The sequence below is a fragment of the Limulus polyphemus genome, unplaced genomic scaffold, assembly GCF_000517525.1.
Source record: "Limulus polyphemus unplaced genomic scaffold, Limulus_polyphemus-2.1.2 Scaffold131, whole genome shotgun sequence".
NCBI classification, from domain to species: Eukaryota; Metazoa; Arthropoda; class Merostomata; order Xiphosura; family Limulidae; genus Limulus; species Limulus polyphemus.
In genome coordinates, this window is record NW_013665741.1 from 933,040 (window position 1) to 946,627 (window position 13,588).

At 29.8% G+C, this 13,588-nt stretch overlaps 2 protein-coding genes across 2 annotated transcripts in view; both read right to left on the reverse strand.

The window, feature by feature from the left end:
* The window catches only part of LOC106473569 (dual 3',5'-cyclic-AMP and -GMP phosphodiesterase 11A-like), a 108,623-nt gene that overhangs the window by 2,349 nt on the left and 92,686 nt on the right, over nt 1-13,588 (reverse strand). The window lies entirely within an intron of this gene.
* Nucleotides 1,068-13,588, reverse strand: part of LOC106473612 (signal peptidase complex catalytic subunit SEC11A-like) — an 18,864-nt gene continuing 6,343 nt past the window's right edge. Inside the window, exons 3-6 of the mRNA XM_013934299.2 lie at nt 11,108-11,257; nt 5,789-5,908; nt 4,402-4,459; nt 1,068-1,789 (exon numbers count right to left, since the gene is read on the reverse strand). Of these exons, the coding sequence (XP_013789753.1) occupies nt 1,739-1,789; nt 4,402-4,459; nt 5,789-5,908; nt 11,108-11,257 (379 nt within the window). The 3' untranslated portion in view covers nt 1,068-1,738. The remainder of the gene's footprint in view (nt 1,790-4,401; nt 4,460-5,788; nt 5,909-11,107; nt 11,258-13,588) is intronic.

The window sequence follows — 13,588 nt, forward strand, 5'->3', positions numbered from 1 at the left end:
AAAACTTACATATTGTGAGTGTGTGTGTGTGTGTGTGTGTGTGTGTGTGTGTGTATATATACATACATACATACATACATACATACATACACTGAAACTCAGACCCTAGCCTCACCAGAAGTATCGAACTTAAAACAATTTCAAGAACGTCTGCAAACTTATGACAACTGCCATAATCAAGTAATATATTATCAGAATGATAAAAATTAATTGAAAAACATATTAATAAAACTAGCAAGAGGCTCAATCTTGAATTAAACACTTCTTTTACTGATAATTCAGGTATCTGTGAGTGAGAACAAAGTTTTACCCTTTATGAAATAGAAACCTTTGCTATAGTACGATAATACAAAATGTAAGAGTATTATTTGGAAAACATTACACAAATCTATACTACATTATCCATCATAAGATGCTGGAAAAAGTTAAGACTAAAAAAACACACACACACACACACAACAAAAAATGCTTATTTGCTAAAACAATAACATCTAAATTGTTTAAATTAACACTGTTCACTGAAGTATGTATTCAAAAAAGCTAGTAAGTTTCCAGATCATTGAATAAAATTGTGCATGAGTTATCTAATACACAGTTATATATGCAGATATTGAAATTGTTACAATACTATTCTTTAGCCTGATTGTTATAAACATAAATAAAAAAGTTAATTTTCCTATCTAACTTGTTTAATTTAATAGCCATTACTCCAAGGAAACGTTCTTCTTGGACGCGTTATAAGAAAAACAAGTACACAGCTTCAATTAATTTTGAAGTCACCTTCTTACCCTATTCATAAACAATGTACCAGATCATACATGGTATGTCACCTCACTTGCAAATAAGAAACCTTATAAACTAACTTTATTCACTTACTTACTGATCAAGGTGCCCAAAATCAGCTCACTGTAAATTATATTTTGAAATTGCTAAGCCTTTTCAACCCAAACAATTTATGTTATGTTTTTTTAAAGAGGAGCATGACTTATGTAGAAACTCACCTGTGGCCAAGGTTTTTATTAAACATAGTTTGAACTGATTTACTAGAACATAACTATGAACAAGGATTTACATTCTAAAATACTCATTTTTTAATTAAAGAAAAATATGAAGTGTTCATACTACTTTCTTTGGAGAAAGTACAATAAGAGATGGATCAGTTACAAACCTTTATTCACATCCCAGACTAAATACGTCAATGATTATTTAGACACAAATATCATCACTCTGACAAATCCAAGACATATAGTACATACAGTTACTTACTGGAAGAGGTATAGAGAGTGAGGTAAAATTTATGTCCCCCAAATGCCACATTGTCCCTGACTATCTTAGAAAGTGTGTAAGCAAGTAAGGACAACACTGTGGGCATCTTAGATAAAGACTGATGCAAAGTGACAAGATTTTGTACGTAAATCTAAATCAATTAATGTAATCAACTGTTGAATGTGTTTGTGTGTTTTTTTTGGAATATTGAAACCTTCATCTAATGTCAAGGTTAAGCTAATGAATTTGTACAGACATAGATACAAAGTAAAAAAACAAACAAATGAATTAGACTGTCACATTAAATATTCATATAATTGAAAAAAAAGTTTAAGGTAACTGTCAGCAAAATTTTGAATCAATTTATTATCACCTTTTCTAATTGTAAACAAGTTGTTTTTTTATAAAGAGAATACTGAACAGTTATGAGTTTGAAATGAAACATGTTCCAGTTTTGAATTTTCTATTCCTTTCACTCTCGATGGACCAGAACAAATAGCCCGAGACAGCCTAGCACTGCATACTGGAAAAAAAAAAAAAAGACACCAAATTATAATTTCAAAAATAAGATTTCTTACATAAAATGAGCATAATATAAAACATGAAGATACCGGTACCTTCAATTTTAGCCGAGACAACCAGTGAATTTTGCCAACTAAAACAAATACTCTTACAAAAAAAAAAAAATTGCATTTATGCTAATAGCTAGAGTATAATAATATATCTAAAAATTATAGTGTACAAATTCAAGAAAACTTGAAACATTCAATGAAAATCTATTATCTTTTTGATGCCTAAGGCATATTCTAACGTTGCTAACTTTAATTATCCATTAAAAACGTTTAGCGTGAATCTTAAATACATTATTTTTTAAGTTTTCTCAATATCCACTGCTTTTCAAAATTTAAATACAAATTGAAAATGTTGAAATTATTTTACTTGCTTCACATATGCTTCACTAAATATTTATGTTTAGCTACTGAACCAAGTGTACAATCTATTACTTTTACTCTAAACAGAAGTGTGATACTGAAACTCCTTCAAATAAGAAGAGCTAAAAAGAAAAAATAAAGCTCAATGAACTATAACATTCTATCACATTTATATAAAAGTATATTCAAAAGTATTTTTCTTGTTTAAAGGATCCGGTGAATTCATAATACAAACAAGTCACAGTGAAGCCTAATAAAGATTTTATAAGACTTGGTTCAGATATTTGCAGTAAAATTTGAGTTGAAACACAAAATCATACGTACTAGAAAGAGATGGGTTTAGTTTTGTTTTCTGTTATGTATATAATTCATATTTTTACATTAAACTACACACTGGATATTTTCTTGTTTATTGTGTCAACTTCCTGTATTAGTTGGCGTGTTCAACAACTGTTTCTAGAAAACTTAACTTAATTTGGTGTTTTAAGTCTAATTCATGTTTGTTTACTTTGTGAAAGAAATAAGTTTGATGTGCATGCACGTTTTAACCAACAACAGACCAATACCAATACAAAAAAAAATGTAGCCATATTACTCATTAATAAAACTTAAACAATTCTACAATTAGCACTTAACAAGATAAAAATACATTTATGTTTATTTTTCTCCAGGTTAGGGTAATTCTCAGAGTAGTTTCCTGCAGAAGCATTTCAATAAAATACTGTTTAACCAATTGGATTTCACTGTCAAATAAAATTTTAAAATATCATTTACTGATAATTTAAAATCTTGGGCTAGCTATTAATGTTTCAAAGAAAAACTCCCTAGAGTGTCAAGCCTTAGCATGGTTGCTATGCTAGGAATCTCTTGAAACAACTACATGTTTCACAGTAATTAGACAAGTGTCCTCTTTCTTTTCTTGGCCAAGCAACTTATACTCTTAGACACAACCTTCATGAACGCAGATGAAATATTACAACCTAAAGCAAAATGTTTGAACACATGAAAATACATGCAAGGTTCTGTGAAATAATACAGCAAACCTGAGTAGCAGAACTTGGATTGGAAATTTAAAAAACATACTGTTTAGTAAGACATGACAAGTAATGTGTGTGTGATACACCTAAACACTAACAAAAAAAGTTTATAGATTCCTTGATGTCAAGATGTTTATATTATAAATGGAAGCTTAAAATAAACACAATTAGTTAAGTAGCAACAATAGTACACATCAGTTTTTAAAATAATATAAACAAACATCAAGCTAATCAGAGCTTTAAGTCATCACATTAAAAACTTAAAAAAAACACAAGTGTAAAAAGTTTAAAGTACACAAAATTAATAAGATATTTTTATTTAAAAACATACACATTTTTATAAATGAGAAAAGAAGTCAACATAAAATGCAAATATTTTTTAAATATTTATATTAATTCTCATACTCTTACTTTCAACCCACTAGCTAGCATTGTTGTTAAAATTAAGAAATAAATGGTATGAATCACATAACATGTCTACATAACTTAATAATACAAACCAGCCTGTCTACATAACTTAATAATACAAACCAGCCTGTCTACATATCTTAATAATACAAACCGACCAATCTACATATCTTAATAATACAAACCGACCAATCTACATATCTTAATAATACAAACCGACCAATCTACATATCTTAATAATACAAACCGACCAATCTACATATCTTAATAATACAAACCGACCAATCTACATATCTTAATAATACAAACCGACCAATCTACATATCTTAATAATACAAACCGACCCGTCTACATATCTTAATACAAAATAACATGTCTACACAATTTAATCATACAAACCAACCCGTCTACACAATTTAATCATACAAACCAACCCGTCTACACAATTTAATCATACAAACCAACCCGTCTACACAATTTAATCATACAAATCAATCCGTCTACACAATTTAGTGATACAAACCAACTCGTCTACACAATTTAGTGATACAAACCAACCCGTCTACACAATTTAGTGATACAAACCAACCCGTCTACACAATACAAACCAACCTGTCTACATAACTTAATAACTCAAAATGAGTTAATTAGATGCAAACTTGAATTAAATATCTCAAAACAATAGTATTTGTTTCAGCTTATCAACCTAATTATTCAGCCTAAATTATTATAGAATAAAATATCTTTGAGCAGCTTACCTTTAATTTTGGATAGTCATTCATTAATATTGTAACTATTCCTACATACGGGACAAACCTGCAAAAGAATGCACTAATAATTCACTCTGTTCTGAATGGAGAAACTTATATCTAATTTTCATAATTGTACTAAAATCATGTGACAATGTAAAGAAACATTTCAAAGATATTTTCATTATCAATATAAAAAAATTGAATGAGATTTCATGCTTAATAAATTTCTAGTAGTCTCTATTGTCATAACTGTAGCAATCTCTTTATTACAGCTTTTCACTTTTGCATACAATAAAAAATCTTAATTGATGCTTTCCCAAAGACCAAAATAATATTTACGGAGAAGAATGTTTGACCCTATATATTCTGTGAGAGGCAATATAAATGGTCTATATACTAGAAAAAGTTACAGCTCCCTTAGGAAACAGCAGAATGGTGCTGTTGTGTCTAAATCTGTACACTTTGAAAATTTTGGAATACTTAGAGCAAGATGTCTTTAGGTATTAGTAAACCATAAAAAATCCCTAATGAACTGCACCTATAGTAACAACTGTGTTTCTCAATCTTTCACAATACATTATGTTGAGTTACAAACATGTGTTATTCATCTGACTCATTATCAGACAAGAGCATGAAGTCTAAACCTAAACACTACAAATTAGCCCTTGAATTACCAACTTCTTTTATATCATTCATTACTAGTGAGGCCAACACACTGTATCATAATGAGTAATTTTACAGTTTTTCCTTTTTTAGACATCTCAGTTTAAAGAACTGACAATAAAAAAAAATGAGGGTGAAAACACTCAATTCCTACCAAGGAATTATCTTCAGTAAGTAATGAAATAATTGTAATATCAATGGAAGTTTTCTCTGCATTATTTAGAATCCTGTAACCTACAAGATCATCGACCGAACAAGCAATTTGGTGCATAAGTAGTTTAGAAAATTGTTTAAAATCCAATGATGTCCATATGAACCCAACTAGTACTTGTAGGGTTTATCTTTCATAGCAGTAATTATGCTTAGTTTTGTTAGTTAATTTATTAGTCATCTTTTACTTTTAAAGCTTTTGCATTGCCACATGCTCATATTCTTCACGACTGATACATCTGAAAACTAACCTAGTATTGATCGACTTAGTAAATTAGCAAGGTTGTGTACGATGCAAATAATGTTTACAAGTTAAAAAAGTCTTAAGAATAAATTCATATTTTGAAAGCATTTGAGAGAACAATGTTACAATGTACTCAATGAACAATTTAACTTTTTCAAAACTGCAAACAGGGGTACATACTTCAACACTCAAATTAATTGTTTCTATACTAGACAAAACTAAATTACATACTGATCAGTAGATTTTAAACATGTCTGAAAACATTTAAACCCGTACCCTCTTGCACGTCCTACTATGTCTTTCTTGTTCAGCCACAGCTGACCAGGTGCATATAATCCACGATCATCTACAGAATTGTTGTCACCCTTTGTCAAAATTTTAACAGAGCCATCTTCCCTAAAAGATACAATGTATAGTTCATTAACAAATATAAAATTAAGGTGCTTTTAATAAAATCCATGTATATAAATAGATATCCCTTGTAGAAGTTAATACAGAAACTGTCTTTATTAAAATATATATATATATATATACAGTAATAAAAGGATACAAGAAGATTGGGGACAATTAATCTAACTGAACTGTTTATAAAAATATTGTTATGACATTTGTATGTTGTAGGTCTTTTTAAAAATTACGAAATATCAAAAGATTTACTTGAATTTAGTAATAAAAATGACAAAAAAAACTAGGGTTTTTCTCTATAAAAACCTTTAAGTTGTATAATGTGATGCAAGTTTCTCTTATGTGTCTCTAGCCTAAAAAAATCTATTCTAACTAGATGATGAAAACAGAAGTTTTCTATTTTGGCTGCTTAACTCACCGACTCAAACACTTTAAAGACATTTCAAAGAGGAAATGAACCACTTTGGGTTTTTTTTAAGTATACACATAAATACATGTTATACAATCTCTAAATAATAAAAAAAAATCCAGACCATACAAACATTTTACTATACATTCTAACTTCCAATCAACTTCCCTATTTTATTATAATGCAGTTTAACCCTATTTTTCCTTACTACAAATATGTATAGTTGAATTTTGTAACAATGAGTTTAAGATATTTAAAATTGTTGAAATTATAAATACACCTGTTTGTTTGTAATTAAGCACAAAGCTACACAATGGGCTATCTGTGCTCTGCCCACCACGAGTATCGAAACCCGGATTCTAGAGTTGTAAGTCTGCAGACATACCGCTGTGCCACTGGGGGGCACATACACCTGATTCAATTTACTCTGTTCCAGTATTAATGAAATTAAGCTATTATTGATAAAGTTCAGTAACGATTCAGATATACACAAACACACATTTATATATATTTATCATATTTCACATAAATTCAAAGCAAACACTCTCTTAGTTTAATATTATTGTCTATTCTTAATTTAAAAAAATAATTTTTGGAATATTTTGTTTCAAGAGTTCTTTATCACATTTACAAAAGATAAAGTTTTCTGACTTCTCTTTACTGATTCAAACAGAATTGCCATTTCTAAACGGTAACTAGCAGCAAATAATTTATGAAACTTAATTGATCAGGTATTCCAAAGTTTATCATAAGTACTGATACTGACACAAACTGTGTCGGTGACTTTTCATTTACCAACAATGTGGTAACTGTATGGTCCACCATCAAAGTTTATCATAAGTACTGATACTGACACAAACTGTGTCGGTGACTATTCATTTACCAATAATTTGGTAACTGTATGGTCCACCATCAAAGTTTATCATAAGTACTGATACGGACACAAACTGTGTCTGTGACTATTCATTTACCAATAATTTGGTAACTGTATGGTCCACCATCAAAGTTTATCATAAGTACTGATACTGACACAAACTGTGTTGGTGACTATCCATTTACCAATAATGTTGTAACTGTGTGGTCCACCATCATCAGGGTAATTGATTACAATGATTAGTACTGAATGTATTGTATGAATCTTAAAGAACACATTGTTTTACACACTGACACATGGGGTGTGATGTTCAAAAATGTGTCAAACAACACAAATGATAAACAAATCAGTAGTTTACTGTCAAATTAATAAATAACTTTTCCAAGAAAGTTTTGTTTAAGGCTGAATTATATAAATGATCATCAGGTCTATTCCATTTCATTCTTTTAGTGTCTATATAAATTCATCAGATATCATTCCTTTAACAACTTAAAACTCTCAATACCTTGTCTTCTTTTTTAGTCCACAATTCATTAGTACATAAAATTCAAGCACAGGTTTCTTATCTACTAAATATGAAATAATTCTCTTCAATTTCTTTGGGATAGAGATGTAAAAAATAATAATAAATTTTCTAATCCCGTACTTTCAACTTCATGAATAAACCACCAAGTTCTATCATAGAAGTTACTTATGTTATAAACTTATGTGTATCTTTCAAGAAAGATTTTTTTTTTTTATTTATTACCACCACAAAATTTATTCTGCAACACAACAATCTACTTCTATTTTTTTTTCACTTCTTATACATTTTATAATATTGAACATTTAGGAGTTTAAAAAATTAATCTCTATATAATGTATAAATCTACCTAGCATTCCTAATGCAATGCATTAAATAAAATAACTTAATTGTCTAATATCTAGTGACGAGCTGAGTGAAATGCTTGAGCTACACACTACTTGCAGTTGTCACCATTTTCCTAGTCAAATTTTATCTAATACCTACATATTTGAATATTTTCACTACATTTCAAAAGCACTAATGAAATTATTTCAGTTCATTTTATATCAATTTAGAAAAATTTTTTTCTTGCTTTTATCATTCTTAAGGCCTCCAGCATTTATGCATTTTAAGTTTCATGTCCTGTTGATTTTACTATGTAAAGACAGTAATTAACTTGACGTGTATGACCGCAGACCTCTATCAATAAGAGACTTTATAAAAGGAAAACAATGTTCAAACATGAAAAACATTAAGTACACACACACTAAAGAATATCTTAAAAACACTTCTTTTCATTATCTACATAATTTAAATTCATTAAATAAAAAATTATTTATACAGTATTGCTTACCATTTTCTTTTATTATTGATTTCTCTTATTAATATTTTTATGTATATATTTCTCTACATGAATATCCATTTAACACAGTTGATAAACCTGCCTAATGAGCTATAAAAACATATTCATTACCAGCTTTTAGTAAATGGAAATGCCATAGAAAACGATAGTATGTATCAATTAACCAAACAAAGTAATGAAAAGCATTCTGATGCTGATACAAGTAAGCGAATGGAGTCGCTGAATAAGGCCATGAAGAAACGCAGGGCAACGGACATGTGCTTAACTGGAAATACATTCCAAGCTTGTATCATTAAATGACAAGAAAAAAAGAGAGAGAAATCAGCAATTCATTTTACTAGCAGGAAGCATAAGCCATTAAATCAACAGGTTGATGAGAGATTTATGGAGTCTAGAGTGTACTATTAAGATATCAATGAATATCTCGCACCACATTCAGAGAGCAGTTCAGAGTTAAGGTAATAAGGAAATAAAAAACACTAAACTTGAGCCCTACAGAGCAGGGGTGTATAGAAGGAAACACCTACAGGACAGAGGTCGAGCAGCCTGAAATCTAGGCACTTCAAAGGTATAAATAAGGACATGCTAAACTCTAAGAAAACTGAGAAAGAAAATATATAAATTGATAGTATGTCCCAATGCTGATGTGATGCCTTATTGGTACATAAGAAATAGCCAATCGGAACTCAGAAACAGTAGTTATGGTTTGGGTTCCTTTTAGAACAAAATTAACAAACAACCAAAAGCCTAGAGATGTGCTATGGTTAAGGTCTTGCTTCCGCCTAGAACAACACCAACACCCTATTAATTAAGTATAAAAAGCCATTGTTTAAGGGGAAAACATGAGAAGAAAAAAGAAGATAGTCCTTCCACTCTTCAGTGAATCCTCTGAAAAGATATCAGACTTAGAATCTATGAAGAACTTTCCACACTCAAACTTTGTGTAAATCTAAGAACCTTCCCTACTTCGTCTAGTAACATATTTATTAAACAACAGATCATAACAGAGGGTCTAGTAGGAATCTAGCTACTTGATGAATTACTGAGCATAACAGAGATGTTAACAAGTATAGTAGAAGAATTGTTCATGTGAATATAAATTGTTCAAATTTGTTCAATTTAATATACTTTTTGTGTTATCTGGTCTCCAAGTCGTTTCTTTGTTCTTTACATACATTTCCTCGAGTTGGTGGCTTGCTAGCCTTACCCACAACAGCATATAACAAAATATCCTGGTAATAAATTAATTACTCTCTAACAAATGCAGGTCAAAACCCAACAACAAGGGAGAACCCATTATACTAAATACAATAGATAAGTCCACCTTCAACAACATTCAGTAAATTTTCTTTCCACTATCAGTCACTATTACAACCTTCAACCTAATAATACATTTTCAACCAGATGCAGATGCAACTTCTATATGAAAATTATCAACCAGAACATAAACTATTGCTTCAAAAGCATTAATCAGAAGGTTAAATTACCATATGAGAAACATCAACCAGAAGGCTAAATTATTGTACAAGAAACATCAATCACGAAGCTAAACTGCTTTATGAGAAATATCAACCACAAGGCTAAATTACTACATAAGAAATATCAACAAGAGAACAAATTGTATGAAAAGCATCAACAAAACTGTAAAACACCAACCAGAATTTAAAACTTCTGTACAAAAAACATTCAAACATTTCCAAAATAATTTAATGATAAAAAGCTCTTAGTATATTTACATTTTATTTTACTTTTTTTTTTCACCTTTATCCATTTCAGGTTTTTATTGTTTAGTTGATTTATAACTTCTCCAATGAGGAATTTTGTTTGTTTATGTTCACTCTTTTTAGTCAGTCATTATAAACTAACAGTCCTTTAGAATCACAAGTGTCAAATGATCATGTAACAAAAAACAACATATTAACAATAAATAGGTCAGTTATGACAAATCTTGAGTTTAATTTCAAAGATACTCCAAATATATCATTTTCTATTCTATTATATCTTAATTATCTCTCTCTAATGATACTGTTGAAAGCTATATTTTAATATCTTATTTGTTAACAAAGGGAGCTGTGGGTTGTGATGAGGGCTATAAAATCAGATAGGCCTAAAACACCTAGAAAGATCTAAAAGATTTGATGTCAAGTTCTCTAGTGAATTTGAGGGTTGATTACAAATAGAAAATAATTAAAAAGAGTTTTTTTTCCCCCAGAGTTAATGAGTTCATGTGGTTTTAATGAATTATTTCGATCTGTTAGCTATCAAGCTTATCGAGTTATTTGTGCAATTAGTGTAGTAAAGTTAGTGTGGCTGCAAACATGGTCTACAACTTACCACAGTGTTTAAGACTGTAGAAGAGAAAGAGGAACTAAGCTAATTTTTCATCATTACATTGAATTATTTTTATCAGAACCCATCAACAGAAGAATAATATTACAATACTTTAGACAAGTTTGAATTATTATTTTTTTACATCCATAAACATAGTTGCAACAAATTTATTCAATTTTATCTAAGTCTTACCTTTCACTAAAACTTACTTTTCATGCAGCTTTAATACTCTGTGAACAATAGGAATGTCTCGACCTTCAACTTTAAAAACCACAATGTCTCCAACTCTAACAGGATCTTCTTTGTGGTTAGTCAAAAACAACAGATCCCCTCGGTGGAAAGCAGGTTCCATACTTCCACTTAATATTGAAAACCAAGTACATTCTTTATACATTAAGAATTCTATAAAATTAAAATGCAGTATGTTTTTATTAGAACAAAAAACAAAACATGTTCTTTCTCCACAGAGTGGGTTATTATGACACTTTAATTCAAAAAATAATAGAGAAGTAACAAAAACTAGTGTATGTGTACATACTCATCATTTAGTTTTTAGACAATTTTGCATACCTAAAAGAAGTAATTAGAAAAATTAAGCATTTCACAGCGATTAGAAAAATTGTGAGAGCCTGATGAAAAGTGTATACAGAAAAAAAAAAATCATTAAAAATTTGAGTGTTAACATGAAGGAAATTATCACAAAAGCTGCTTCATGCAGCACTTTGATGGTGTTCATGTTAAACCAGACTTCCGTGATATGTTATAGTACATTACACAAAAAGTTACACTTTAACAAAGCAGTTTCTATGCCTGAATAACTTTTAAAAGTGCTTAAAAATAAGTTATCTGAAAATTAAATACCTAAAACTAAGATTTTAATGTTAAAAAGAAATTATATAACTAAGTATGTCCATTACAACTACTTGCTATTCTTCTGGCTATTTGCCGAGATAAAACTCCTGCACCTTTGTAACAGCACTGACAAGATTGATGAAATTTGGAACTGTACATATATAAAGAAATTACAGATTAAATTCATGTTTGAACTTATAAGCTACATAAATTAAAAACTCTATTAGAAAAAAACCTTCACAGTTTCTGGTCATTATCCAAAAGTCATAACAGAGATTGCCTGTGGTAATAGCACCCAAAAGCATTGGGGATATCCCATCTATCAAACAAAATAAAAAAACCAGATGAGAAACCAGTCAGCAGTCATGGAAAATTCATTAAGGGTACAGAGTTGAGTGCTTACACCCATAACGTCTCAACTCTTACTGCCTTTCATTGTCTGCAGCCAGTTGTGGGAAGATAAAATTAAGCCACTCAAAAATGTATATATTTCTATTAAACAATGTCTGCCATCCTCCACCCTTAAAAGTTCTAAAAAATCCTTAAAGTAGAATATAATATAACGTTATCCATAAAAAACGTGCTGTTATTACAAACAGTTAAAAATATTTTTAATTGAGACGTAATAATGCCTTTTAGCATCACATGAGGAACCACACTATTATGGGTGGGCAGATCATGGATGGGGAAATTAAATGCTCTTCTCTTTTCAAAACTATTTAGTTGTGCTTTACCATTTACTAATTGGATATCCATATCTAAATAATTAACATGTATATAATTATTATTACTTTTTTCTGTTTCAAGTTCTTTTGGATACATTATACTTGGTGAAAAGTACTGATTGTTAATAGCGATTAGATCGCCTATAAAATGAAAAGTATATTTGTATAATTTAGGAATTGAAACCTGTTTTATTAAATATATTTTCATAAAAAATCAAATATAGATTGGCCATATTTGAAGAAAGTTAGCTTCCATTAGAATTGTAACAAATTTATCATTATGTATTCATTTTTAATATGAACGTTGTTTGGATTGAATTTGTATTTAGAAATATGAGTGACTTGTATCATCAGATACATGTTTCGTATAACAAATTTGTTATATATTTATTTTAATGTCAATGTTTGTTTCGAATATGTTTATATTTGAAGGCGTGTCTAGCTTACTGTATTAGTTACGTATGGCGAAACTCCCGCCAATTCTCGAAGATTGTAGAATATTGGTGAACACAGAAATCAACAATATATCCACTTCTATCAGCAGTATCATCAGAAGTTTCTAGAAAATGTGTCTCGCCTATAAAAACAGCAGCGCAACGCACCAAAAAACAACAGAGAACAGAGCTAATATACAAGTCTGCTAGGAAACTGTTATAACCATGTGTATTCAATAAGACATGATTTTGCTAACCCTTACCAACCGCAGCACAACGCACCAAAAAACAACAGAGAACAGAGCTAATATACAAGTCTGCTAGGAAACTGTTATAACCATGTGTATTCAATAAGACGTGATTTTGCTAACCCTTACCAACCGAAAAATATATGTCATTTGGCCAGAAACAGCTATAAATTTCGAACATCAGTGAATTCTCATTAAACATTAGTATCTTTCCAAAAATATTGCTGGTTTCTCATCATGAAAATATTATCTTACTTCAAAGGTCCAACAATTCAGTGCCTGACAAAGCTAGCTAGCTTCCCGATAATTGAACGTACATCGACTTCAAGTTGACTCGCTGGATATCAAGAAGACTCTGAACTAGGAAGTTTTAGGTTATTTGTAAGTTAGTGAAATTTCTGTTTATGAAACTTTGTTTGTAATAACTAATT